This window comes from Pan paniscus, chromosome 20, assembly GCF_029289425.2.
Source record: "Pan paniscus chromosome 20, NHGRI_mPanPan1-v2.0_pri, whole genome shotgun sequence".
Lineage (NCBI taxonomy): Eukaryota > Metazoa > Chordata > Mammalia > Primates > Hominidae > Pan > Pan paniscus.
In genome coordinates, this window is record NC_073269.2 from 8,240,202 (window position 1) to 8,266,718 (window position 26,517).

Consider the following 26,517-nt stretch of genomic DNA (forward strand, 5'->3'; position numbering starts at 1 on the left):
TTGGCTCACTGCAACCTCCACCTCCCGGGTTCAAGTGATTCTCCTGTCTCGGCCTCCGGAGTATCTGGGATTACAGGCATCTGCCACTACACCTGGCTAATTTTTGTATTTTTGGTAGAGACGGGGTTTCCACCATGTTGGCCAGGCTGATCTCGAACTCCTGACCTCAAGTGATCCGCCTGCCTCGGCCTCCAAAAGTGCTGGGATTACATGTGTGAGCCACTGCGCCCGGCCCAATGTTTTATATTTAAATTGCATTTATGATGAAGACATATTTAATTTTTGCACATTTGTGGTTTAATGGCGTCTTGTGGTTGAATCCTTTAGATGAGTCTTTCTCAATTGGGGTTCCAGCAGAGAACGAGGCCTGGTACCCAGAGGCCTCCACGTGGGGAAGGAATTCCTCTCCCTCCCTGGAGTCTGGAATGGAGCTCCCTGTGGCCCATCCCCGGGAGACTCAGTCTCTGCAGCCAGCGTCTGTGCTCTGCAGTTTCCAGGCAGAACCCTGATTGGGAAAGGGGGCTGCAGGGTTGCCCCAGGTGGCCATGGCCAAGTACCACGGCTGGGTGGCTTCAGCAACACATACTTATTTATTCTCTCACAGTTCTGGAGCCTGGATGTCCTAGATCAAGGTGTCAGCAGGGCCGGTCCCTCTGTGGCTTGCAGACGGCAGTCTTTGCCCTGTGTCCTCATGTGGTTGTCCCTCTGTGCGTGTCTGTGTTCTAATCTCTTCTTACAGGGATCCCAGTCGGATTGGATTAGGGCCCATTCTGCATTGGGCTAAATTGATTAAGTTGAATTCATTTCAACTTAATTCTCTCTTCAAAGACCCTGGCTCTCCAACTGCACCCTAGACTGGTCAGCGTAGTGAGACCCTGTCTCTACAAAATTTTTTTTATTACAGAAGTATAAAGGGGGGCCAGTCATGGTGCCTCACACCTGTAATCCCAGCACTTTGGGAGGCTGAGGCAGGAAGATGGCTTGACCCCAGCAGTTTGAGGCCAGCCTGGGCAACATAGTGCTACCCTATCTCTATTAAAGAAGAAAATTTCAAAAAAAGAAAAAAAAAAAAAGGTAAAACTGCAACATGGTCCCTACAAGGTCACACTTTTGTAATCCCAGCACTTTGGGAGGCTGAGGCAGGAGGACTGCTTGAGCCCAGGAGTTTGAGACCAGCCTGGGCAACATGACAAAACCCCATCTTTACCAAAAAAAAAAAAAAATTAGCCAGGCGTGGTGGTGTGCACCTGTAGTTCCAGCTACTCAGGAGGCTGAGGAAGGAGGATCACTTGAGCCCAGGAGGTCAAGGCTGCAGTGAGCCATGATCACACCACTGCACTCCAGACTGGGAAACAGTGAGATCCTGTCTCAAAAAAAGAAGAGAAAAGAAAAAAACTAAAAATAAGTCAAGACCCTGTCTCCAAATCCAGGCATATTCAGAGGTACTGAGGGTTAGGACTTCAACACAGGAAGGTGTGGGAAAAGGGCGCGGATTCAGCCCCGATGGCTGCTTCAGATCATGTCCATAATACACTGAAATGATACGGAAATCTTTTTCTTTTTTGTTTTCTGAAACGGAGTCTTGCTCTGTCGCCGAGGCTGGACTGCAATGGCACAATCTTGGCTCACTGCAACCTCTGCCCTCCAGGTTCAAGTGATTCTCCAGCTTCAGTCTCCCAAGTAGCTGGGACTAAAGGCGTGTGCCACCACGCCTGGCTAATTTTTGTATTTTTAATAAAGACGGTTTCGCCATGTTGGCCAGGCTGGTCTCGAACTCCTGACCTCAGGTGATCCACCCACCTCAACCTCCCAAAGTGCTGGGATGACAGGTGAGAGCCACCGCACCCTGCCTATATGGAAATCTTAATTACACAAACATTATTAATGCTGAAATTAAGGCACAGAAAATAAATGTTTCGGAACATATAATCATTTATGGATGAGTATGTTTTCATTTTATTTAAGACATCCAAACATCACCAGCCCATCGACAGAATGCCCAGACATGCACAAAAATACTGTCGCCCCTGGATGTCCGTGGGAGATGAGTTCCAGGACCCCCCAGTGGATGCCAAAATCTTCAGATGCTCAAGACCCTGATATAGAAAGGTGTAGTGGCTGGGCGTGGTGGTTCACACCTGTAATCCCAGCACTTTGGGAGGCCGAAGCTGGTGGATCACCTGAGGTCAGGAGTTCGAGACCAGCCTGACCAACATGGTAAAATCCCACCTCTACTAAAATAGATAAATACAACATACAAAAAAGTGTAGAATGTGCACATAGTTTCCTGTATACATTAAATCATCCCTAGATTACTTGACACCTAACGCAATGCCTGCACATTACCTCATTTGTGTGGATTCAACACGGCACTTGGCGTGTGGCAAATTCAAGCTTTGCTTTTTGAAACTTTGTCGAATTTTTCCAAGTATTTTATTTTATTTTATATTTCTAGAAACAGGTTCTCACCCCAGACTCCCAGCTGGAGGGCAGCAGCATGATCATAGCTCACTGCAGCCTCAAATTTCTGGGCTCAAGCAATCCTCCCATCTGAGCCTCCTGAGTAGTTGAGACTATAGGCACATGCGACCATGTCCAGCTAATTTTTTTTCTAATTTTTAGTAGAGACAAGGTCTTGCTCTTTTGCCTAGGTTGGTCTCAAACTGTTGGGCTCAGGTGATCCTCCCGCCTCAGCCTCTCCAGTAGCTGCGACTACAGGTGTGCACCCACACCTCACCATTTTTCCAAATATATATATGTATTATATATATATTTTTATATTATATATATTATATATTTTTATATTATATATTATATTATATACATATTATAGATATATATTTTTATATTATATATATTATATTATATACATATTATAGATATATATATTATATATCTAGATATATATATTATATATCTAGATATATATATATTATATATCTAGATATATATATAAATATATATCTAGATATATAATATATATATGAGACAGAGGCTCCCTCTGTCGCCCAGGCTGGAGTGCAATGGCATGATCTCGGCTCACTGCAACCTCCGCCTCCCAGGTTCAAGCGATTTTCCTTCCTCAGCCTCCCAAGTAGCTGCAATTACAGGTGCCTGCCACCATGCCCAGGCTAATTTTTGTATTTTTAGTAGAGACGGGGTTTCACCATGTTGGCCAGGCTGTTCTTGAACGCCTGACCTTAGGTGATCCACCCGCCTCAGCCTCCCACAGTGCTGGGATTACAGGCGTGAGCCACTGCGCCTGGCCCATTTTTCCAAATATTTTTGATCGGCAGTTGGTTGAATCCACAGAGGCGGAACCCATGGATAGGGAGGGTGGGCTCATTAAATCCAGCCATCTTTGACGTTTTGCCGACTCGAAAAGCCACAGCACCACACAGTTTTTGTGTATGTTGTTAGAAAAGTATGTTTGTCATGGTGAGCGGGACAGAACATACTGTATTTAACTTTAGCGAGCTTGGTTGGTAATGTTAAAATATGTAGACATATGGTAGGCAGGCTTCCATCTGTACTTCTGCCCTGGGCCTCCCAAATGTAAAGACTGATTAGTTACATAAGCAGAACACGCATCTTAAAAAAAAGACTGTTTACTTGTTTGAAACTGTCCCGATTCATTCACCTTTTTCCCATTTTCCTTACTACATAAGCGGAATGTGCTTCTAAAAGAAGAATAATTGTTTACTTGTCTGAAAATATCACAGTTCATTCACCTGTTTTCCTTAATTACATAAGCAGAATATACTTCTACAGAAAAGACTGTTTACTTTGAAAATATCACGATTCATTCACCTATTATCTGATTGGTGGACATTTATACTATGTGTTAGTTATCTCCTGCTGAGTAATAGATTAACCTCGCAGAACAACGAGGCTTTAAACACTGTGTCTGTGGATCAGGAATTTGGGACGGGCTTTGGTGGGTTCTGGCTTGGGGTCTTTTATGAGGTTGCCAATAAGAGGTCAGCGGCGGGCAGCAGGATCTGCTTCCAAGATGCCTTCCTGCCAGGGTTGGCAAGTTGGTGCTGACTGTTGGTGGCAGTCCTTGTTCCTCCCAGGCGGGCCTTTCCTCACACGGCTTGAGTGTCCTCACAACATGGCGGCCAGCTTCCTCCAGAGCAAGGGATATGAGGGAGAGCAGGGGAGAGGGTGGCACACACATCAGGTGAAAGTTGCCCTTGTTATGATGCAGCTTCAGGAATCATTTCATAGACCTGGGGGCAGGGGGGTGGCTCACACCTGTAATCCCAACTACTCGGGAGGCAGAGGCGGGAGGATCGCTTAAGCCCAGGGGTTCTAGACCAGCCTGGCCAACATGGTGAAAGCCCATCTCTACTAAAAACACAAAAATTAGCCAGGTGTGGTGGCGCATGCCTATAATCCCAGCTACTCAGGAGGCTGAAGCAGTAGAATCACTTGAACCCAGGAGGCAGAGGTTGCAGTGAGCTGAGATTGCACTACTGCACTCCAGCCTGGGCAACAGAGTGAGACTTCTTCTCAAAAGAAAAAAAAAAGTATTTTTTGAAAATAAGAATATTTGTAAAAAAGAATCATATAGCATAACTTCTGCCACATTCCATTAATTAGAAGCGAATCACTGAATCCAACCTGCACGCACGGGGAGAGGCTCAGGCCTCACCTTTTGAAGGAAGGCGTAGGGAACAATTTGCAGACGTATTTCTAGACTGCCTCACATTGTTTCCAATCTTTCGCCATTAAAGCAATGCTCCAAGGCTTATTCTAGAATGGCTTCTTGTCCTGCCTGAGCCCTACACCACCCACAAGGCACTAAGAGTCAACGGCAAAGAGGCTGGGAGAGCTGATTTAGAATCATCAGGCTCCACTCCTGGAGCCGGGACCACCCTCTCCTGAGACATACAGGAGAGGGGCGGAGTCCAAACCAAGCTGGCCAGGAGACAGGATGGGATGGAGACTGGGAGGACACCCACAGGCCCTCTCTTTGGTTTTGTACAATCTACAGAGCTCAACAAGAGGGTATGATCGGCCCAAGCTACAGTGCAGGGGCAGGGAAATCCAAGTACGGTCGCAGCTCTAGAGCCCTTTGGACTGAGACCTGCTGCCTCTTTTGTATAAAAAGCTTTCATGGCTGGGCACAGTGGCTCACGCCTGTAATCCCAGTACTTTGGGAGGCCGAGGTAGGTGGATCACCTGATGTCAGGAGTTTGAGACCAGCCTGGCCAACATGGTGAAACCCCGTCTCTGCTAAAAATGCAAAAATTAGCCAGTCATGGTGGCGGGCACCCATAATCCCAGCTACCTGGGAGGCTGAGGCAGGAGGATTGCTTGAATGGGGGAGGTGGAGGTTTCAGTGACCCAAGACTGTGCCATTGCACTCCAGCCTGGGCAATAAGAGCGAAACTCCATCTCGGAAAAAAGCTTTCATGGCCAGGTGTGGTGTCTCACACCTGTAATCCCAGCACTCTGGGAGGCCAAGATGGGAGGATTGCTTGAGCCCAAGAGTTTAAGACCAGCCTGGGCAACATAGCAAGACCCCATCTCTACAAAATAGAAAAATTAGCCAGGCATGGTGGTGCATGCCTGCAGTCCCAGCTCCTCAGGAGGCTGAGGCAGGAGGATTTCTTGAACCTAGTAGATTGAGATCACGCCACTGCACTCCAGCCTGGGCAACAGAGCAAGACCCCATCTCTTAAAAACACAAAGTGTTAGGCTGGGCGCGGTGGCTCACGCCTGTAATCCCAGCACTTTGGGAGGCTGAGGTGGACGGATCACGAGGTCAGGAGATCGAGACCATCCTGGCTAACATGGTGAAACCCCGTCTCCACTAAAAATACAAAAAAAATTAGCCAGGTGTGGTGGCGGGCACCTGTAGTCCCAGCTACTCAGGAGGCTGAGGCAGGAGAATGGCGTGAACCCGGGAGGCGGAGCTTGTAGTGAGCTGAGATCGCACCACTGCGCTCCAGCCTGGGCTACAAAGCGAGACTCCGTCTCAAAACAAAACCAAACAAAACAAAAACCAAACAAACAAAAACACAAAGCGTTCAGTACTAGATAGTAAATCGTGAGTAGCTTTCTGGGGAGGAAGCTCCATTCTTCTCTGGCTTCCCTGGGTCCTGAGACCTTGCCCCTCCAACCTGGAGGCCCAGGCGTGCTGAGCAGCACCAGCAGAGGGCTGTGGGGGCAAGTGAACCTCAGGTGGAAGGCTGAGCGGAGTCCTTCAGCCCAGGACCACAAGGAAGGAGCAGGAACCTGTGGGGCTTTCTCTATCTGCTCCTGCTGTGCCTCCGCACACAGCTTTGTCTCCACCTGGTGGACACCCCACCTAAGAGGACAGTGGAGGCGGCTGGTTGGTGAACTGGCTCCATGGCGGAGATCAGAGAGCCCATGCAGCAGAGGGCAGAGCTTTCCAACTCAGGCCCTTCTGACATTTGGGACAACATTGTTCTCTGGGGTGGGGCCGTTCTGGGCCCTGCAGCGTGCTGAGCAGCGTCCCCAGCCTCCACCCACTCCATGCCAGGAGCTCCCCCAAGTCGTGACAATGACAAATGTTCCCAGACCTTGCCCAGTTAAGAACTGATGGTCTAGGACAAGCTCAATGCCAGGGCGTAGCCTTGTGCAGGTGGACAGAGCCAAAGGCTGCTTCCTGCCTGGTTCAGCCCATACTCTGGAAGGATCCCCAGGATGTTGTAGGCTGGCCTCTGACTTGGAGTCAGGCTTGAGTCAGCACCATGAAGACAGTGAATGAAAAAGAACACGCTCTTCTTGTAGACAACCCTGAACAGCAACGCTCAGGCACGCTACAGTTTGGAATCCACTGAGCCAGGGCGCAGGGAAAACGGATGCGCGACCAACATGCAGATGGCTGGACATCCGCTGGCTGAGGGCGGGTCTCAGCATCCCTGCTGGCCTGCAGGGCAACTCCCAGTGGTTTCAGTGTTACACCCTGTGAACGTCACAGCTGTGAGCAGACTGAGGACCTGTGAGGGATACAGGGTGAGGGTGACATCAGCCAAGATACCCTTGACCTCGCCGCAGGTCCCCGCCCTGTCCCGCCACTCTGTTGTCTGATGGCAGGAATGGAGTGCCTCTCCTACACAGATAGCAGAGACGCGGGGGCAGAGGCAGCGAAACCCTGGCACCCTCTGGGAGAAGGAGGGGCATGCCAACTGCTCTGAAGACCCAGGAGGCTCCCCCAAGAGGCTGGAAAAGGCCCGGGGAAGGGTGCCTGGGATTTCAAAAAGGAGGGGCTCGCTGAGAGGAGCGTGGGAGAAATGAGGAGTGCTGGTGGGGCGACTGTCCTGGGTGCTGAGGGACAGAGGTTATCAGGGTGAGGGGTGGTGGGAGGCAGCTCAGGGCTCTCCAGTGCCAGGTAGAACCTGGGTTTTATCCTCAGCCATGAGGAGCCACGTGGGCATCTCATGATAAGCTTTGGCCTGAATTACGTCCCCCTGCCCCCAATTCTTATGTTGAAGCCCTAACCCCCATGTGACCGTATTTGGAGATGAGGCCTTCAGGGAGGGAATGAAGGTTATATGACGTCATCAGGTGGGGACTGATCTGAACAGAACTGGGGTCCTTATAAGAAAAGGAAGAGGCCGGGCACAGTAGCTCACACCTCTAATCCCAGCACTTTGGGAGGCTGAGACAGGAGGATCACTTGAGCCCAGGAGTTTGACATCAGCCTGGGCAAGATACTGGGATCCCATCTCTACAGAAAAACAACAACAACAACAACAAAACAAACACACACCAAAAAACCACACTTTGCGCCTGTGGATCCTTGGGAGGCTGAGGTGGGAGGCTCGATTAAGCTCAGGAGATTGAGGCTGCAGTGAGCTGTGATCTCACCACTGCACTGCAACCTGGATGACAGGGCAGTCTCTTTAAAAAAAAAAAAAAAAGAGAGAGAGAGACACCAGCGGTGCACATGGACAGAGAAAAAGCCACAGGAGGACACTGTGAGGAGGTGGCCATCTGCAAGCCAAGGAGAGAGCCCTCACCAGAAACCACCCCCTGCTGGCACCTAGATCTCACACTTCTGGCCTCCAGAACGGGGAAAAAATACATTTTGTTTAAGCCCCAGTCTGTGGTATTGTTAGGGAAGCCCCAGCCGACCAAGACAGGTGGAGATGGTTAGAGAGGGGAGCAGTTAGAGGGAAGGCCCATTAAGGACACGAGACACACAGGGGCCAGAACTAGAGGGGGTGATGGACAGGGGGACAGAACACATGCGCCATCATGTCACCGGCAGGAAAGCACAGTCAAAGCCAGCTCTCAGCAGTGTAGGGCTTTACAAACACCTAAAACAGGGCCTGGGAACAGCCAAGAGTAATACGTGTTTGGTGACTGTGACCACACAGTGACCGTGACTCAGGAAGGGAACACTTGGCCTGCCTCATCTCAAGTCATTGCTTGTGACCCCAGAAGCCACCAAAACATGCAAATGCATGCACACACACGTGCATGCACACACTGCTGTTCCATTCCACTAAGAATGCTTACACGAGGAAGTAGAGCATGGGCTTTGTCTCCAATAGGGCAGCCCACATCTTCATGGGTCTCACACCCACTCTCAGGGGAGACCATGGCCTGACAGAGGCCAGAATTTAAGGGAGGAAGGGAGGGACAGAAGGGTTTTTAAGATGGAGTCAGCTATGTATGGCCAAATCCGGCCTGCCTGTTTTTGTACAGTCCCAAGCTAAGAATGGTTTTTATAATTTTAAGTGACTGGAAAAAGTTAAAAGGGTAATAATACTTCATGGCATGTGCAAAATTACATGAAATTCACATTTCAGTGCCCCAAAAAATAAAGTTTTATTGGCACACAGCCAAGCCCACTGGATGACGCATTGTCCATGGCTCATCTTGCAATACAATGGCAGGGTTCACTAATGTGACAGACATGGTGTGGCTCACAAAGCCAAAGATATTTACTATGTGGCTCTTTACAGAAAAGGTCTGCTGACCTCTGACTCAAAGCAACAATCATTTATTTCACTTGTGATTCTGCAGGCGGGGATCAGCTGGGCAGCTCTCCTGGCCAGGCGGGGCTCAGCTGGGTGGCTCTTCTGGCCAAGGTGGGGCTCAGCTGGGTGGCTCTCCTGGCTGAGGCAGGGTTCAGCTGGGTGGCAATCCTGGCTGAGGTGGGGCTCAGCTGGATGGCTCTACTGGCCAGATGGGGCTCAGCTGGGTGGCTCTCCTGGCTGAGGCGGGGCCCAGCTGGGTGGCTCTCCTGGCTGAGGCGGGGCCCAGCTGGGTGGCTCTCCTGGCTGAGGCGGGGCTCAGCTGGGTGGCTCTCCTGGCTGAGGCGGGGCTCAGCTGGGTGGCTCTCCTGGCTGAGGCGGGGCTCAGCTGGGTGGCTCTCCTGACCATGGCTGGGCTTCTCTGCCCCTGGAGGGCAGCTACCTGTTGGATGGGGCACTGTGGATCTTCTCCTTATATCTCCTCCTCCGGCAGGCCAGCCTTGGGTCCTTCACCAGGCAGGGTCCCATAAGATGGAGCAGATGCAGGCAAGGCCTCTTAAGCTTGGGCTCAGGGCAGTCACAGCGTCACTTCCACTGCAGCCAACTGTCCAAGGCAGGGCACAAGGAAGCCCAGATGCAAGGGCTGGGGGAGTGGTCTCCACTTCTGGACTGGAAGAGTAGCAAGGACATGGTGGGAAGGGCATGGATATAAGGGTGGATGAAGGATAAAGGCATTTTGGCAACAATCTGCCACATTGTGGTTTCAGGAGCTGAGCCAGCAAAAACACAGCTCCTGAGAAGAACGCCCCACAGCATGACTCATACAGACACCAAAACCAAGGCAGCCCAGGGCAGTGGTTCTCAAAGAGGGCAGGTTTTGCCCCCAGGAGACACTGGGTGATGTCTGAGGACATCTGTGGTTGTCACCACTTGGGGGAGATCCTGGCATGGAGTGGGTGGAGGCCAGGGATGCTGCTCAGCACCCTGCAGTGCCCAGAATGACTTCACTGCAGAGAATAATCCAGCCTCAAATGTCAAAAGCGCTGCTGTTGGCCAGGTGCAGTGGCTCACACCTGTAATCCCAGCACTTCGGGAGGATCACTTGAGCCCAGGAGTTGGAGACCAGCCTGGGCAACACAGTGAGACCCCATCTCTTAAAAACTGCTGCTGTTGAGAAACTCAGATCTGGGAAGGACAGGCTGGGGTCCCTGGGGCTGGGGACTAGGGATTAGAGCCTAGCTCTGCAGATGGTTGGCAGCCGATATTACTGCTTCTGCCAGGTCTCAGATGTGACAGGGAGAGGCCCACAGCCCTCCCCGGGTTCCCAGCGTGGGCGGTCACGCTGATTCCCCCTTGCCTTCTCACAGTTTAGAGTCAGATGAAAGCTGTGGCCTCCTGCCCTGCCCTGATCCCCTGAAAATGACAAAGACAGGTATGCCTGTAGTTACCTTAGGTTTCCCAGACCCCGGGTTGAGAATCCCTGCTGTCACAGGTGGATCAAAAAGCATTTGTTGAGGTTAAATGGAAAATTTTGTATTATATATATTTTGCCACCAAAAAAAAATTACACTCTAGCACATGCTGCATGGATGAACCTTGAGGACATCACACCCCGTGAGAGAAGCCAGACACAAAAGGCCATACAATATGTGATTCCATTTCTACAGAATGTCCAGGAGAGGCCAATCCACAGAGGCAGGAAGGGGATTTGTGGGTGCCAGGCCCTGAAGGAGGGGTTAAAAGTAATGGCTAATGGAGATGGAGTTTCCTTTTGGGCCGATGAGAATGTTCTGGAATTTGAGGTAACGGTCACACAATTCTGTTAATATACTAAAAACCAGGCTGGGTGTGGTGGCTCACACCTGTTAATCCCAGAACTTTGGGAGGCCAAGGCAGGAGGATAGCTTGAGCCCAGGAGCACAGTTCAAGACCAGCCTGGGCAACACAGTGAGACCCCGCCTCTACAAAGTCTCTACAAACTACAAAAATTGGCCGGGCACAGTGGTGTGTGCCTGCAGTCCCAGCTACTTGGGAGGCAGAGGTGGGAGGATTGCTTAAGCCCTGGAGTTTGAGGCTGCAGTGAGCTTTGATCACACCACTGCACTCCAGCCTGGGCAACAGAGTGAGACCCTGTCTCAAAAAAACCACTGTGCCCTGACACAGGCAGGGCACAGTGGCCTACACCTGTAATCCCAGCACTTTGGGAGGCCGAGGTGGGCAGATCACTTGAGGTCAGGGTTCAAGACCAGCCTGGCCAACATGGTGAAACCCCATCTCTATAAAAATACAAAAAAATGAGCCAGGCGTGGTAGCAGGCTTGTATAATCCCCAACTACTCCGGAGGCTGAGGTAGGAGAATTGCTTGAACCTAGGAGGCGGAAGCTGCAGTGAGTTGAGATCGCACCACTGCACTCCAGGCTGGGTGACAGAGTGAGACTGTCTAAAAAAAAAGTCTTGTTCTTTCTAGGCTTTTCTAGCAACTACCACATAACAGGCACTTCACAGCCATCTGCAGAGTCTGATTCAGAGACACCTGTGGTAGCTGAGACCAGCGATCATGTGAACACACCATCTCCGGACCAAAACCAAAAGTCGATTATTCCAAAAATGGTCAGAGCTCAGATTCCTACATCCCAGAGAGAAACCACTCAGAGGCTGACATAGATGACACTAGACAGTTAGGGCAGGGGTCTTGATGTAGACCATGTGCCCGTAAACTCCGCAATAAACTCACAGGACAGGAAGCAGCCCTTTTACATTCTTGCAGAGAAAAAGAGTTGGGCAGAAAACAAGAGTTGTTCTAAACTACATCATTAAGAGGTTTTTTGTTTTGTTTTAAGAGACAGGGTCTCGCTCTGTCACCCTGGCTAGAGTACAGTGATGCAATCATAGCTCACTGCAGCCTCTAACTCCTGGGCTCAAGTGATCCACCTCAGCATCCCAAGTAGCTGGGACTACAGGTGTGCACCACCACACCCAGATAATTTTTTAATTTTTTGTAAAGTCAGGGCCTTGCTTTGTTGCCCAGGCTGGTCTTGAACTGCTGGCCTCAAGCAATCTTCCTGCCTCAGCCTCCCAAAGTGCTGGGATTACAGGTGTGAGCCACTGTGCCCAGCTAATTTTTTAAATTTTCGGTAGAGATGGGGTCTCACTATGTCGCCCAGGCTGGTCTCGAACTCCTGGGCTCAAGCAATCCTCCATCCTTGGCCTCCCAAAGTGCTGGGATTACTGGCATAAGCCAACGTGCCCAGCCAAGTTTTTCTTTTTTTTAATGTGAATTTTTTACTTCTACTTTAAATCCCAACTTAGCATGGAAAATCATTTGCATTTTCAGAACAAAGGAGGCCATCTTCTGGCTAAGCTGAAAAAAAAAAAGTCATTAGAGGCCTTCTGAGGCACCATTTTAAAGATGATATTGCTTTTGCGGGTTGCACTATGAGAAATTCTGTGTGTACAAAATACCTGACAGAAAGTGAAAGAAGCCCTGGGCGATCCGGCGGCAGATTCATTGAGTCATTGGATAAATACTTCCTGGGTGCTGGTGGGGACCAGCTGCTGTCATGGGCGCTGTCACAGCAGCGGGGAATAACCACACCAAAGTCCCGTCCTCCAGGAGGGTGCTGCGCGATAGTCCAGGGAGACACGGGGTCAGCAAAATAATTCAACGCGATCTGATGGTTCTCATGCCGCCGGGAAGGACGCGGCAGGGGGTGTGAGCAGGGGATTGCACTTTCTCACGGGCTGGTCATGGCAGGCCTGGTGGGTGAGGAGGAGGGTGAAGACAGAAAGTTGGGGAAACAGGGAAGCGCATTTGAGCAGAGGGAACTGCATGGGAAGGGCCTGAGGGTGAAGTGCCCGGAACCTGGATTGGTCCAGAAGGCAGCGTGACTAGAGCGGAAGGAATGAGGGGAGATGGGGTCAGATAATAAAGGGTGTGGAACAGGGGGCAGAGGACACCATGATGGATGTCACAGGCCATCGTAGGGGCTCCAGCTTGTCCCCTGAGACCCCACGGGGGTTTCCAGCGGAGGAGGGACATGGGCTACGTTGTGATGGGGCCTCTTTGGCGCTGTGCGCGGATGGAAATGGGGGCGAGAGCAGAAGGAAGCGTGAAGGTCCAAAATACAGAGAGGCAGGCTGGTGCGCGGTGGAGGCGGTGCGCGTGCAGGGGCATGCGCTCAAGGTCAGAAGAAGGAAAGGAGGCCAGCCTGGCTCCCCATTTTGGGATCGGCACGAAGGACTGCCGGCGGCCCTGCCTGCCGCGGGGAAGCCAGCAGGATGAAGGGGTTTTGGAGAAGCGTGCAGGCGCTTGGACTTGGATATGATCAGTCTGAGATGCCAGTCAGACATCCACAGAGCATGCTGCATGGGCCGCTGTATGCAGGGGCCGAGACTAGAGCTCCAGGGAGAGGCCTGCGCTGGAGTCAGAAACTGGGTGTCATCGATAGATAATATTTTTTTAAGATTGAGATATAGTCCACACTGTAACATCCCCCTTTAAAGTGCACGGTTCGGTGGCATCTAGTACATTTACAAGGCTGTGCAAACATCACCTCTACCTAATTTCAGAATGTTTCCACCACCCCAAAAAGAAACCTGTCCCCATCAACATTCTCTCCATCCCTCCCCAGCCCCCGGAACCACTAATCCATTTCCTGTCTCTATGGATTCACCTGTAAAATGGGAACACCTAATTTGGTATGGTGATGGTGTGATGATTAAACAAGAACTCACAGGCTACAGGGCCCAGCATGTGGCAGGAGCTTAGGATGTAGCCCAGGGTAGCCAGAGTTTCCTTTATTTTTGGAGATGGAGTCTTGCTCTGTCGCCCAGGCTGGAGTGCAATGGCGCCATCTCGGCTCACTGCAACCTCCACCTCCCTGGTTCAAGCGATTCTCCTGCCTCAGCCTCCCCAGTAGCTGGGAATATAGGCACCTGCCACCACGCCTGGCTAATTTTGTATTTTTAGTGGAGACGGGGTTTCACCATGTTGGCCAGGCTGAGTCGAACTCCTCACCTCAAGTGATCCGTCCACCTCGGCCTTCCAAAGTGCTGGATTACAGGTAGGAGTCACTGCACCTGGCCCCAGAGTTTCCAATTTTAAGCGATGCTAGGAACCAGAGGTTTTGTGAAATCTTCTTTTTTTTTTTTTTTTTGAGACAGAGTCTCACAGTCTCACTCTATCGCCCAGGCTGGAGTGCAGTGGCACAGTCTCGACTCACTGCAACCTCTGCCTCTTGGACTCAAGCGATTCTCCTGCCTCAGCCTCCCGAGTACCTGGGACTACAGGCGCACCCCACCACGCCCAGCGGAATCTCCCACTTTTAAATGCTGGCAACTAATTCAAATAAAGCAAGCAAAAAGCTCACTGCACAGGCGTGAGAACCAAACACGGCCTGCAGGCTGTCAATTTTCAAAGTCTGACCCACACTGAGGAGGTGAGAGTGATAGTTGAGAAACAGGTATAAAAAGTCACAAACTGGCCGGGTGTGGTGGCTCACACCTGTGATCCCAGCACTTTGGGAGGCCGAGGTGGGCGGATCACTTGAGGCCAGCAGTTCGAGACCAGCCTGGCCAACATGGTGTATACAAAAAAAAAAAAAAAAAAACAGCCGGGCATGGTGGTGCATGCCTGTAGTCCCAGCTACTCAGGAGGCACTGAGGTATGAGAATCACTTGAACCCAGGAGGCGGAGGTTGCTGTGAGCCAAGATTGCGCCACTGCACTCTAGCCTGGGCAATGAAGCGAGACCCTGTCTCAAAAAAAAAAAAAAAAAAGTCATGAATTTATTCTCAGTAAAGCCTGCCCATAACCAATGAGCCCAGGCTGTTTGTTGCTGCTGCTGCTGTTTGGAGTCACCTGTTGCTGGAAGGAACTGTGCCACTGTACTACACCAGAGACAGCTGCCATCTCCATGACAACAAGCACGCGCTGGTGCTGCCTGCCTGGGAGGGGAGAAGAGCACAGGTGGGAAACGGGGAGCCCAGGCTAACATGGACTTACAAACAGTGGTGACACACGTCTACAAGTCCTGCCCGGCACTCCCACCTTCAGGCCCCAGGCTAATGTCTTTTGATGGCTTTTTGGTCGGAGAATTTGTTTTGGGAAGTCAAGCTTTTTCAGGTGCATCCTTCTAAACTGAATTTTGGGATGCAAAGCTAGCGAGCCCCACTGATCTCATTTTGTTCACACGGCCACCAAACTCAAGGGGACGTCAAGGCCTAGGGGATGGAATGGGCCCATCTGAGCTGCCCACGTCGCCTGGCCCAGAGCTCTTTCTGTAGGGCCATGCTCTTGCTTGCTCCGAAGAGACGGAGCAGGCTTAGGTGTGGTCCACACTTCAGAGGGACACGGGTGGGATCTGCAGATAGAGGCAGGTGGTGAAATGTCTTAGGGACAGCCAGGAAGATGGGTCATTCTCTATTTGCATATAATGCTAATTTCTGCTGAACACTGCATTGAATAACTCAATGGGAACACACACACACAAAACCCCCCAAAACATTTAGAGTCCAAGGAAAAACTCAAGTGGAAATAAAGATTTTCCTGGAATCACAGGCTGAGAAATGTCATCATTCTTTCTAAAAACAAGGACTCAGTCAGGTGCAGTGGCTCACGCCTATAATCCCAGTGCTTTGGGAGGCCAAGGCAGGTGGATCACCTGAGGTCAGGAGTTCAAGACCAGCCTGGCCAACATGGTGAAACCCAGTCTCTACTAAAAATACAAAAATCAACCGGGCATGGTGGTGCATGCCTGAAATCCCAGCTACTTGGGAGGCTGAGGCAGGAGAATCACTTGAACTTGGGAGGCAGAGGTTGCAGTGAGCTGAGATTGCACCACTGTACTCCAGCCTGGGCGACAGAGTGAGACTCCATCTCAAAAAGAAAAAACTAAAATAATTAAAAACAAGGACTCTTTCTTCCCGAACACAGCTCATCACCTATTTCTCTATCACCCCCATGGCAGACGGAGATGAAGGCTGAGGCCACCTAGCTGGAAATGGAAATGTCACAGGGCCCTGTGATGGTTAATACTGAGTGTCAACTTGACTGGATTGAAGGATGCAAAGTATTGTCCTGGGTGTGTCTGTGAGGGTGTTGCCAAAGGAGAGTGACATTTGAGCCGGTGGACAGGGAGAGGCAGACCCACCCTCACTCTGGGTGGGCACCATCTAATCAGCTGCCAGCGCGGCCAGGATAAAAGCAGGCAGAGGAACATGGAAGGACTGGACTGGCTGAGTCTACGGGCCTTCATCTTTCTCCCATGCTGGGTGCCTCCTGCCCTCGAACATCAGACTCCAAGTTCTTCAGCTTTTGGACTCTTGGGCTTACACCAGCAGTTGGCCAGGGGCTCTCGGGCCTTTGGCCACAGACTGACGGCTGTGCTGTCGGCTTCCCGACTTTTGAGGTTTGGGGACTCGGACTGATCCACCCCTGGCTTCCTTGTGCCTCAGCTTGCAGACGGCCTATCGTGGGACTTTACCTTGTGACCGTGTGAGTCACTTCTCCTGGATAAGGTCCCTTTCATGGAGACCTCTATCCTGTGAGTCCTGTCCCTCTAGAGACCCTGGCTCATCCAGCCACCGACTTCCGTGCCCCGGGAACCACTGGAGAACACCTGCACTCCCGCGTTCCGACCTTGGTGCGGCGGGTCTGCGACTGCGCGCAGCGTGAGCCACACCCAGGAGGAGGGCGCAGGGCCTCAGGGGCCAGAGAGACAACGTGCCCTGCCACACCAGAGGCTAATGCGCCCAGTCAAGTCCTTCATCAGGGAGAGAGTTTTCAAGTCTGTTTTACCAGCAGTAAGATGACATTTCAATCGCTGTGTGTACACACAACACACACACACCCAGAATTTCATTTTGTGGCACATCTGTTCACAGGGGTTTTATATTCAAAATGCATCTTACACATTCATACCCGTAACAGTCCTGATTTTGTAACCAGTTTTTTTCTTTTTCTTTTTTTCTGACCATGAAACCCTTAGGTGCAGTCTCCATGTGAAATGCCCATTTCAGATCCAGAAACCCCCAAAATGTCCCAACGTATTGGAAAGGAGTTCTGTTAACTCAATCCTCAGGAAGATACCAAAAGGACTTTTTTGCTTTTTGAGTCAGGGTCTTGCTCTGTTGCCCAGGCTGGAGTGCAGTAGCACAATCATAGTTCACTGTGGCCTCAAACTCCTGGGTTCAAGTGACCCTCCCGCCTCATCCTCCCAAGTAGCTGGAACTACAGGTGTGCACCACCATGCCTGGCTAATTTTTTTTTTTTTTTTTCAGAGATGGGGGGGGTCTCACTATGTTGCTCAGGCTGGTCTCGAACTCCTGGGCTCAAGCGATCCTCCTGCCTCGGCCTCCCAAAGTGCTGGGATAACAGGCGTGAGCCACTGCACCCGGCCCGAAAGGATTTTATCACCCCAGGCTCACTTTCAAACCGTCTTCTTTTGAATGGAGTCAAGAGGCCAGCTCCAAACCAGGACCCGCCTGGTTCCTCAGGATGGAGCCACCACAGGGCGGCAGGTTCTTGAGGCGGGAATTGGATTCCAGAGCCTGGGCGTCGAGTTTCCCGAGCCTTGGGGGTGAGCCAGGTTATGCGGCAGTGGGACTGATGGGCTTGTCCTCTGCCCTGCTGAGAAGGAACATGGTCCCACGTGGAGCTGGCTGCGTGGGGAGCCCCACCAGGCAGGTGCTTGAGAACACCAACTTGACGATACCATGCTGATCACGCTAGAGAAGGCATTAGCTACGTGCCCTCCCAGACGCAGGACAAGCGACAGAATTTCCAACAGCATCGGCTCACTATGGCAACACCTTTTTACTCCTGTGCACCAAACTGGCCGACATCTCAGGAACAAGGAGGGGTCATCTCCTGTTCCAGCCCTCTCCTGCTGCTTTAAGAAACGGAACGACTGCAGAGCCCTGTCTGTGCTGGCTCATGAGCTGCTCGTGTCAAGGGCAGGACAAGATGGCAAACCCCAGGTTCTCATGAGCAACCACAACCGGCCTCGAACCACCAACCTGGACTCAACCGACACTCAAAACAACAGACACCACCGGCTCTTTATACATCCATGGCAAGGGCCTGGGGACGTTACAGGTCACTCTCCTCCCAAGGGGCAGAGCTCACCACAGACTTCACCTCCTGTGGCAGGACTGGCCTTCCCAGATCCACAATGCTGCGGAAGCAGAGCCATGCCGCCTCTCCACTCTCCGCCAACCGCGACAAGTAAACGACTCGCAATAGGTCCATTTAAAAAGGCAAATGGAACTTACCTTAGGGGGAAAAAACCTGCCCAAAGCAAAAGCAACATATCCACCAAAAAAAGAAGTGTCATTCCCCCAAATATTTACAAATTAACTTTCTAGCTAAAAGAAATCTGGCAAGTTTAAAATTAAAGTTGAGCAGAGCGCGGTGGCTCACATCTGTAATCCCAGCACTTTGGGAGGCCGAGGCGGGTGGATCACTTAAGCTCAGGAGTTTGAGACCAGCCTGGCCAATGGCAAAACCCCATCTCTACAAAAAAATACAACATTTAGCCTGGTGTGGTGGTGTGTACCTGAAATCCCAACTACTTAGGAGGCCAAGGATGGAGGACTGCTTGAGGCCAGGAGGTTGAGGCTGCATTAAGTTATGACCACACCACTGTGCTCCAGCCTGGGTGACAGAGTGAGACCCTATCTCAAAAAATAATTGAAATAGGGCTGGGCACGGTGGCTCACGCCTGTAATCCCAGCACTTTGGGAGGCCAAGGCAGGTGGATCACCTGAGATCAGGGGTTTGAGACCAGCCCGGCCAACATGGTGAAACCTCGTCTCTATTAAAAATACAAAAATTGGCTGGGCATGGTGGTGCACGCCTGTAGTCCCAGCTGCTAGGGAGGCTGAGGCAGGAGGATTGCTTAAACTCGTGAGCCAGACGTTGCAGTGAGCCGAGATCGCGCCATTGCACTCCAGCTTGGGCAACAGAGTGAGACCCTGTCTCAAAAATAATAATAAAATACAAAGACAATGAACACAGGGTTTACAAGTCCCTTTCTACGTGTTTTCCTTATTTTTCTAGGGCTGCCTAGTTATTTATCTGATCAGGGCCTTTGTCCCATGACCCCCAGAACCCTAGGAAAGAACACCAATATTCATTATCCTTAGGTGAAAAGACTGTTTTCCAAGGCCATTCGAAAATGCTTTTAAATCTGATGTATTTGTTCTGATCATTCTAAGTACACACGTTGGTAGACCCACATAAGAGACAAATACAAAATAAAACTATTAAAAATCCAGAAACAGAGAATATGTTTAGGAGAGAAAAAAGTCTCCTAGGAATTTACTTCTGCCCCAGTATGTATGAACTAACTTTTCGTTCTTTTTTTTTGAGATGGAGTCTCACTCGGTTGCCCAGGCTGGAGTGCAATGGCGCAATCTCAGCTCACTGCAACCTCCACCTCCCGGATTCAAGCGATTCTCCTGCCTCAGCGTCCCGAGTAGCTGGGACCATAGGCACGTGCCACCACACCCAGGTAATTTTTGGATTTTCAATTGAGATGGGGTTTCACCATGTTGGCCAGGCTGGTCTGGAACTCTTGACCTCAGGTGATCTGCCTGCCTCAGCCTCCCCACATGCTGGGATTACAAGTGTGAGCCACCGTGCCTGGCCTAACTTTTGGTTCTAAAACAAGTAAGATGAAAAATCAAAATCCACACTTCAAAAATATTCAATCTACCTAATTCCTTGTATAGGAGCTCAGACCGCAAGTCCTGTCATTTGAAAAGGTTTCCTGAAAGTACACTTCAACCCATTTTCACATGCAGCCGGCAGCTGCCTCTTGGATTCTCTTCTAAGGAGTTCAGCCCCTAACACGTATTTCAGCCTTGCTGAGAAGGGCGTGAAAAAGACCGCAGCAACATGGGAGGGGCAAGTTCCCCCCTCGCTCCTCCAGGGTCGTGCTCCCTGGAAAGAATGGGTGCAGCAGAGGCACAGTTACTTATTAGGATGTGCAAACAGCTGGAGGGGCCCACGGTCTCACTTTCCTGGGGCTTTTTGGACCTGGTGGTAGGAGTCCATTTACAGGTATGCGCCCTGGCCCCCAAGGTGGCGACATCGGACTCTCCAGGGCAGCCTGTGTTCCTTGGACCTAAGCTCAAAGGGACGGGGTTGGCCTTGGTGGGTGGGTTTCCACTGGAAGGACCTGGGGGCCTGCGGGAGGGCGAGCGTGGCGTCTGGGCTGGGTATGACCAGGTCGGTTCTGAAGCCGGTTGCAGCCACACCTGGTAGGCAGGGGCTCCCATCGGGGGTGTTAACAGGTTCTGTCGCTGGCAATGGGGCTGCCGAGCCTGTTCTCAGGGTCAGCATGGGCTCCGGGCCTTTTTCAAGCTACCTGTTGCCCGGGAGACATTTTTGAGAGATACGGGTTGGGTCACCGTTACTTTCCCAGTGACACGGGGCCATGTGCTGTCTCAATGTCCCCACTCCGGGGAGGGGCTCTTGTTTTTTTATTGTTTTTTGAGACAGGGTCTGGCGCTGGCGCCCAGGCTGCAGTGCAGTGGTGTGATCATAGCTCAATGTAGCTTCAACTTCCTGGCCTCAAGCAATCCTCCCTCCTCGGCCTCCCAAAGTGCTGGGACTGCAGGTGTGCACTGCCACGCCTGGCCATGTGTTTTTTAATGTCTGAAGGATGTAGCCCTAAACCACTATCTGACCGGGCCCTGAACTAGCAGGGCAGGGGCAGGTGACAGCGTAAAGGATGGTAATAACACAGTCTCTACCACAGGCGCAACCTCTAAGCTGACGTGGTCAGGGCTGGGTTCGACACCACGGCTGCCTCTCTAGGCTCCAGCAGCCCTGACTGTGAGTGAGGCACTGGCCTGGGCCCATTCCTAGCCGGGCCGACCACTGGGCCCCCACGTCAGTCCAGTGACTGCCCCCAAGCCTCACTTTCCTCATCAGCAAAATGGGCTTCACACACCTACCCCAAGGATCACGTGAGGGCTCAGTCAGTATCAGGTGCCCGGGACTCACCTCACACAGAGAATCAATAACCAGCAACGAGCAACCTGCCCATCACTAACAGAGTGTGAGGGCGTTCCAACCCCGCCTCCCACTTCCTGAAACTCTCCAGGGGAAGGAGCTCAGCTTATAATGTATGCTAATAGTGTCAGAATTTAATTGCAGGGAGGAAGTGCCTGTAATCCCAGCACTTTAGGAGGGAAAGGTGGGAGGTCCCTTGAGGCCGGTTCAAGACCAGCCTGGGCAAAATAGCAAGACCCTATCTCTACAAAAATAAATATTGCCAGGCATGGTGGTGCGCACCTGTCGTCCCAGCCACTCCAGGAAGCTGAGGGGGGAAGACTGCCTGAGCCCAGAAGTTAGAGGCTGCAGTGAGCCAAGACTGTGCTACGGCACTCTAGCCTGGGCAACAGAGTGAGATCCTGTCTCACAAACAAACAAACAAACAAACAGAGGTTCTCTGGACAGGACATCAAGTATTACACCAAAATCCAGTAGTCTTCTACAAGAATGCAAAGGCACAGCTAGCCGACTGTGTAATACTGGTGGAACTGTGACAAACTGCTAAACAAAGAGAAAGGTAACGGCAGAGGCCTCTGGCCTGTCGCTTCCCACTACTCTGCACTTCCAACGCACCACTTTGAGCTCTACATACTTTCATGACTAGTGTGACTTAACATGTACAGACCCTGTTGGAGCTCTTCAGCTATTCTCAGCTAAAAAACTGTGCTCAATGCTAATCTTTCTTTTCTTTTCTCTCTTCTCTTTTCTTTCTTTCTCTGTTTTTCTTGAGACAGACTCCCGCTCTGTCACCCAGGCTGAAGTGCAGTGGTGCGATCTCAGCTCACTGCGACCTCCGCCTCCCGGGTTCAAGCAATTCTCCTGCCTCAGCCTCCCAAGTAGCTAGGATTACAGGTATGCGTCACCACAGCTGGCTATTTTTTTGTATTTTTAGTAGAGACGGGGTTTCACCATGTTGGCCAGGCTGGTCTCGAACTCCTGACCTCAGGTGATCTACCCGCCTCGGCCTCCCAAAGTGCTAGGATTACAGGTGTGAGCCCCATGCCTGGCCTGCGCTCAGTGCTAATTAAAAGCACTGCTGCATTCAGTTTTCCACATGGGTTTAATGTTTCACTCTGAAGACTTGCAGCACTAATTCAACTTCTAAAAAAAATATGAGATTCATAAGACCATATAAAATAAAATAAAGATAATCAACATTATCAACAGGTAACTGTAAACTTTTCTTATGCCTTCAAGAGTGAATGTGGGTCCAATTCTTACTGACCAACAATTAAGCAGTTCAGATACCAACCCTATTTATGGATGAAAATGTTAAGGAAATTCCTACCCAGGGCTACGGTTATCACTTTTTTGTTCATTTGTTTTAGAGGCAGTGTCTTGCTCTGTTGCCCAGGCTGGAGTCCAGTGTTGCAATCCCAACTCACTACAGCCTCAAACTCCTGGGCTCACGTGATCCTCCTACCTCAGCCTCCCAAGCAGCTGGGGACTATAGGTGCACACCACCACATCTAGCTAATTGTTAATTTTTTTATAGAGATGGGGGGAAAGGTCTCATCATTTTGCCCAGGCTAATGTCAAACTCCTGGGCTCAAGTGATCCTCCTGTCTTGGCCTTCGAAAGTGCTGGAGCGACAGGCATGAGCCACCATGCCTGGCCTGGTTATCAATTTTATAAGCTAAGAAAACCTACCCAAAACTCCTAAAAAATGAATTGCTGCCTTTGTTTTGGCAATTCTTGAAACAGGTGTTGTAAATACTGCTGTCCAAATGCTGCCATAAAATTGGTACACAAAATCTGTTATCTGATCAGTTTTCTCATGGCAGGTTATATAAACCATAGGTAATTTTTTGTTTGTTTGAGACAGTCTCACCCTGTCGCCCAGACTGGAGTGCAGTAACGCAATGATCTCAGCTCACAGCAACCTCCACCTCCCGGGTTCAAGAGATTCTCCTGCCTCAGCCTCCCGGGTAACTGGGATTACAGGCATGCGACACCACGCCCGGCTAATTTTTGTATTTTTAGGAGAGACAGGGTTTCACCATGTTGGCCAGGCTGGTCTCGAACTCCTGACCTCAAGCGATCCGCTTGCCTCGGCCTCCCAAAGTGCTGGATTTACAGGCATGAGTCACCGCACCCGGCCAAAACATATGTACTTTAAAAGCAGCCAAAGTTTCCAAACAAAAGTCATTTCCCACAAGAAAGAATGTCTAGTTAACCTAAAGTCATTCGAATAATGCCTATCATCTTGTTTCAAGGTTTTGTGAGAATGAAATGTATTTTGCTATGACTCCTGTGTTATTTTTAGTTAATAGCTTACTATTTTCTTAAGGAAGAACACATTCTCCCTGCGGCAATTCTAAGGACGGACTAACTCAACAACTCAACACCGGGTTGCGTGTATACTGTATCGCCTAAGCCATCAGAACACAGAAGGTAGCTGTGCACGTTAATTCAAATCAATGACAGAAGCCTCTACTGAAGCTTAGCAATCACCTATTTGAACAACATAAACATTCAATTTCTCCTCTGGAAGGTAATTTTAATAGCAAGCATAATATTCAAGTGATTTTCCACGTCTGATGGAAGAATACAATGGAGAAAGAAAGAAGAGAAAGAGAAAAGAAGGAAGAGCTAGCAGGCAGAGGGGTGGAGTGTGTCCAGAAGTTTCTACTAGCCTGGATCGCTAGCCAAGTCCAGCCGCTTTAACTGAGCACTGGCAATCAAAACACCACTGAGGATGAAGGAAGCAAAAGAAAAGATCAAATAAAAATTAAACGCTCCATTCTTGGAAATCAGCAGGTCATAGATTCTTTCCCTAATAGGAAATCCATTACTAGTCAGATACTCCACCGGAGAAACCACTCCAAGTGCAGGAAACAGATGCACTCCTCATTCCCACAGCCCTGGTTTCCAAGCCCTGGGTGGTTTCTCTTTGTGATTCCATTAGGAAGGGCACAGCAATATCACGGCCACTGGTGGAAGGGTCGGCACTGCCGCTCCACCGCGGGAAGCTGAAACACCAGCCTGGATCTCTCTTCCATGTGCTGAAATGCAGTAGGAACACAGCGGGGGGCAAAGACCCCCCGCCCCAGCTCAGCAGAGGCCCCTCTATGAGGTGCCCAAGGGGTGGTTTGTACCTGTGGGGGCTCAGCAGGGACTGTGAGAAACAAGGTTATAGCAAGCTACCAGCTGGAAACTGACACAAGGGTGACACGCGGAAATGATCAACTGTTGGGGGGGGGATCTGGTCCCCCCAGAGATGCCAGCCCTGGCTCCCGGACTGGGACTCCAGCATTGGGGGCAGATGGACGGGCTGAAGATAGCAGAGATGCTCCGAGGAGCAGGCCTGGGAAAACAGTGTAGAGTGTGTGTTTGTACACTTGGGGCACAAACTTACCCCGTGTGTGTCCCTACCCTCTGAGCCCTTCTGCCCCTGGCCAGTTCCCAGTGTGCCCCCATCCCCTGCCATCTCTCCTCCAGGATCCTTTCTCTCCCTCCCCTCCCAAACGACCAGATATTTAAGACCTAGAAAAGGATCTTAAATATCACAACACTCAGGGCCCTTTCTCCCTCCTCACTGTCCCAGCAGGGTCCCAGTTCCCTGGAAACCCAGGTACCCACCCTCTTATTTGACCTCAGGACCTCCTCCTACATAATACTGGCTTCCCGCCAAGTCTCTGTCCCCCTTCCCCAGTCAGGCCTCAGTTCCCCACCAACCTCGGTTTCCGCCCTTCCCTGGGGTAACCTCCCAGGTCTCTGTCTTCTCTCCTCCATCCCACATCAGGGGTCAGGTTCCCACCCTTACTCCACACCCCACCCCAGGTCTCTGCCCCTGCCTGCTAGGTACCCTCCCAGGTCTCTGCCTTCTCTCCTACCCCCACCATGAGGGGTCAGTGCCCTCCACACTCGAATGTGGCTGCCCCCTGCCCAGTCGGGAAACTTCCCAGGTCTCTGCCTTCTCCTCCAGCAATCGGGGATTAACGCCCCTCTGCCCTTCCCCTCCTCCTGCCCAGCCAGACACCCTCCCAGGTCTGAATTCTCTCCCCCTACCAGCAATCGGGGTCAGCTCCGCTCTAGCTCTCCCCCTGTCCAGCCAGACACCCTCCCAGATTTCTGTCTTCTCTCTTACCCCCATCAGGGGCCAATTCCTCACCCCTCGACTGTGGCTTCCTCCTGCCCAGCCAGGAACCCTCGCTGATCTCTGTTTTCTCCTCCTCTACAAGTAATCGGGGGTCAGCTACCCTCTGGCCATCCCCCTGCCCGGCCAGGCACCCTCCCAGGTTTGTGTCTTCTCCTCCCCCCGCAATCGGGTGTCAATGCCCCTTTGCCCTTCCCCTCCTCCTGCCCAGCCAGACACCCTCCTAGGTCTGTGTCTTCTCTTCCCCTACCAGCAATCAGGGGTCAGCTCCCCTCTGCCCATCCCCACCCACTCCCCGGCCAGGCACCTCCCAGGTCTGCTCCCTGCATTGGGTCAGTTCCGTCCCCTCCCCTCCTCGGTCCCTCCCTCTCCCCGGCCAGACCACCCCCCCCCCACCCCCCCCGGTCTGTCCCCTCTCGCTGCCCTCCTCGTGGCGCCCCCATCAGGGGCTGACCCCCCCGACCGACCCTGCACAGGCCCAGGCCCAGACCCAGGCCCCCTCCCACTTCAGGAGCCCCCTCCCGCTCCCGCCGACAGACACCGTCGGCTGCAGAGACGTCTCAGCCGGAGCCCCGGAGCCCCGGAGCCCGCATCCCGCCCGGTGTCTAACCTGAGGCCGCCCCGCCTGCTTCTCCCGGCGCCGCGGCTTCCCTCAGGCCGGGGTTCCAGGTTGGGGCTGGGACTGGGGCCGGGCCGGGCGCACGCGGCGGGAGAAGGGGTAGGCGGGGTCCCGGCCAGGCTGCAGGGGCCGGGACTGGCGGGGGCTGGCGCGGCGGGGCAGTTACCTGTACTGCGGGCCGCCGCCCTGCGCGAAGTCGAAATACTGACTCGTCGCCATCTTGGCGTCTTCCCCGAGCCTGGCGGACCCGCTACGTCACCCGCCCCGCCCCCGAGCCGCGTGCCGCTCGCGCCTGGCCACGCGCCCCAAGCTCCGCCCCCTGCGCGAAGCCCTCACCTTCTCGCTTCCTTCTCTTAGGCTAGGGAGACACCGCCCCGCGACCACACCTGTCCCGAGGCCCCGCCTCCTACGCAGAGCCCCGCCCTCCTCTTAACCACTCAAATATGGAGGTCTCTGCTCAAGCCCCGCCCATGCTAGAAGCCCTGCCTCTTTCTCGGAGCCCCGCGTTCCCTTTAACCACTCAGATGTGGTGGTATCTGATCAAGTCCCGCCCATGCTAAAAGCCCCGCCTCTTACTCAGAGCCCTGCCTTCCCTTTACCCACTCAGATGTGATATCTGCTCAACCCCCAGCCATGCCACAAGCCCCGCCTTTTTTTTGGAACCGCATCTTCCCTTTAACCATTCAGGTGTGGAGGTCTCTGCTCAAGCCCCACCCATGCCACAAGCCCCGCCTCTTTCTCGGAGCCCCGCCTTCCCTTTACCTGCTCAGATATGG

The 26,517-nt window shown here is 51.8% G+C and overlaps 1 protein-coding gene across 19 annotated transcripts in view; it reads right to left on the reverse strand.

The window, feature by feature from the left end:
• The window catches only part of ZFR2 (zinc finger RNA binding protein 2), a 66,586-nt gene extending 40,590 nt beyond the window's left edge, over positions 1–25,996 (reverse strand). For 18 of the 19 annotated variants that reach the window (XR_004668076.2, XR_004668075.2, XR_008622105.2 and 15 more), the window contains exon 1: positions 25,908–25,996. Coding sequence is in view for 15 of the 19 variants with exons in the window: in XM_034946725.3 (XP_034802616.2) it covers positions 25,908–25,960 (53 nt within the window). In the remaining 4 variants the exon portion in view is untranslated. Of the gene's footprint in view, positions 1–8,792; positions 9,630–25,907 lie in introns of those variants that run through there. The other variant, XM_055103728.2, reaches the window with a different exon arrangement.
• Positions 25,997–26,517: the final 521 nt, after the last annotated feature.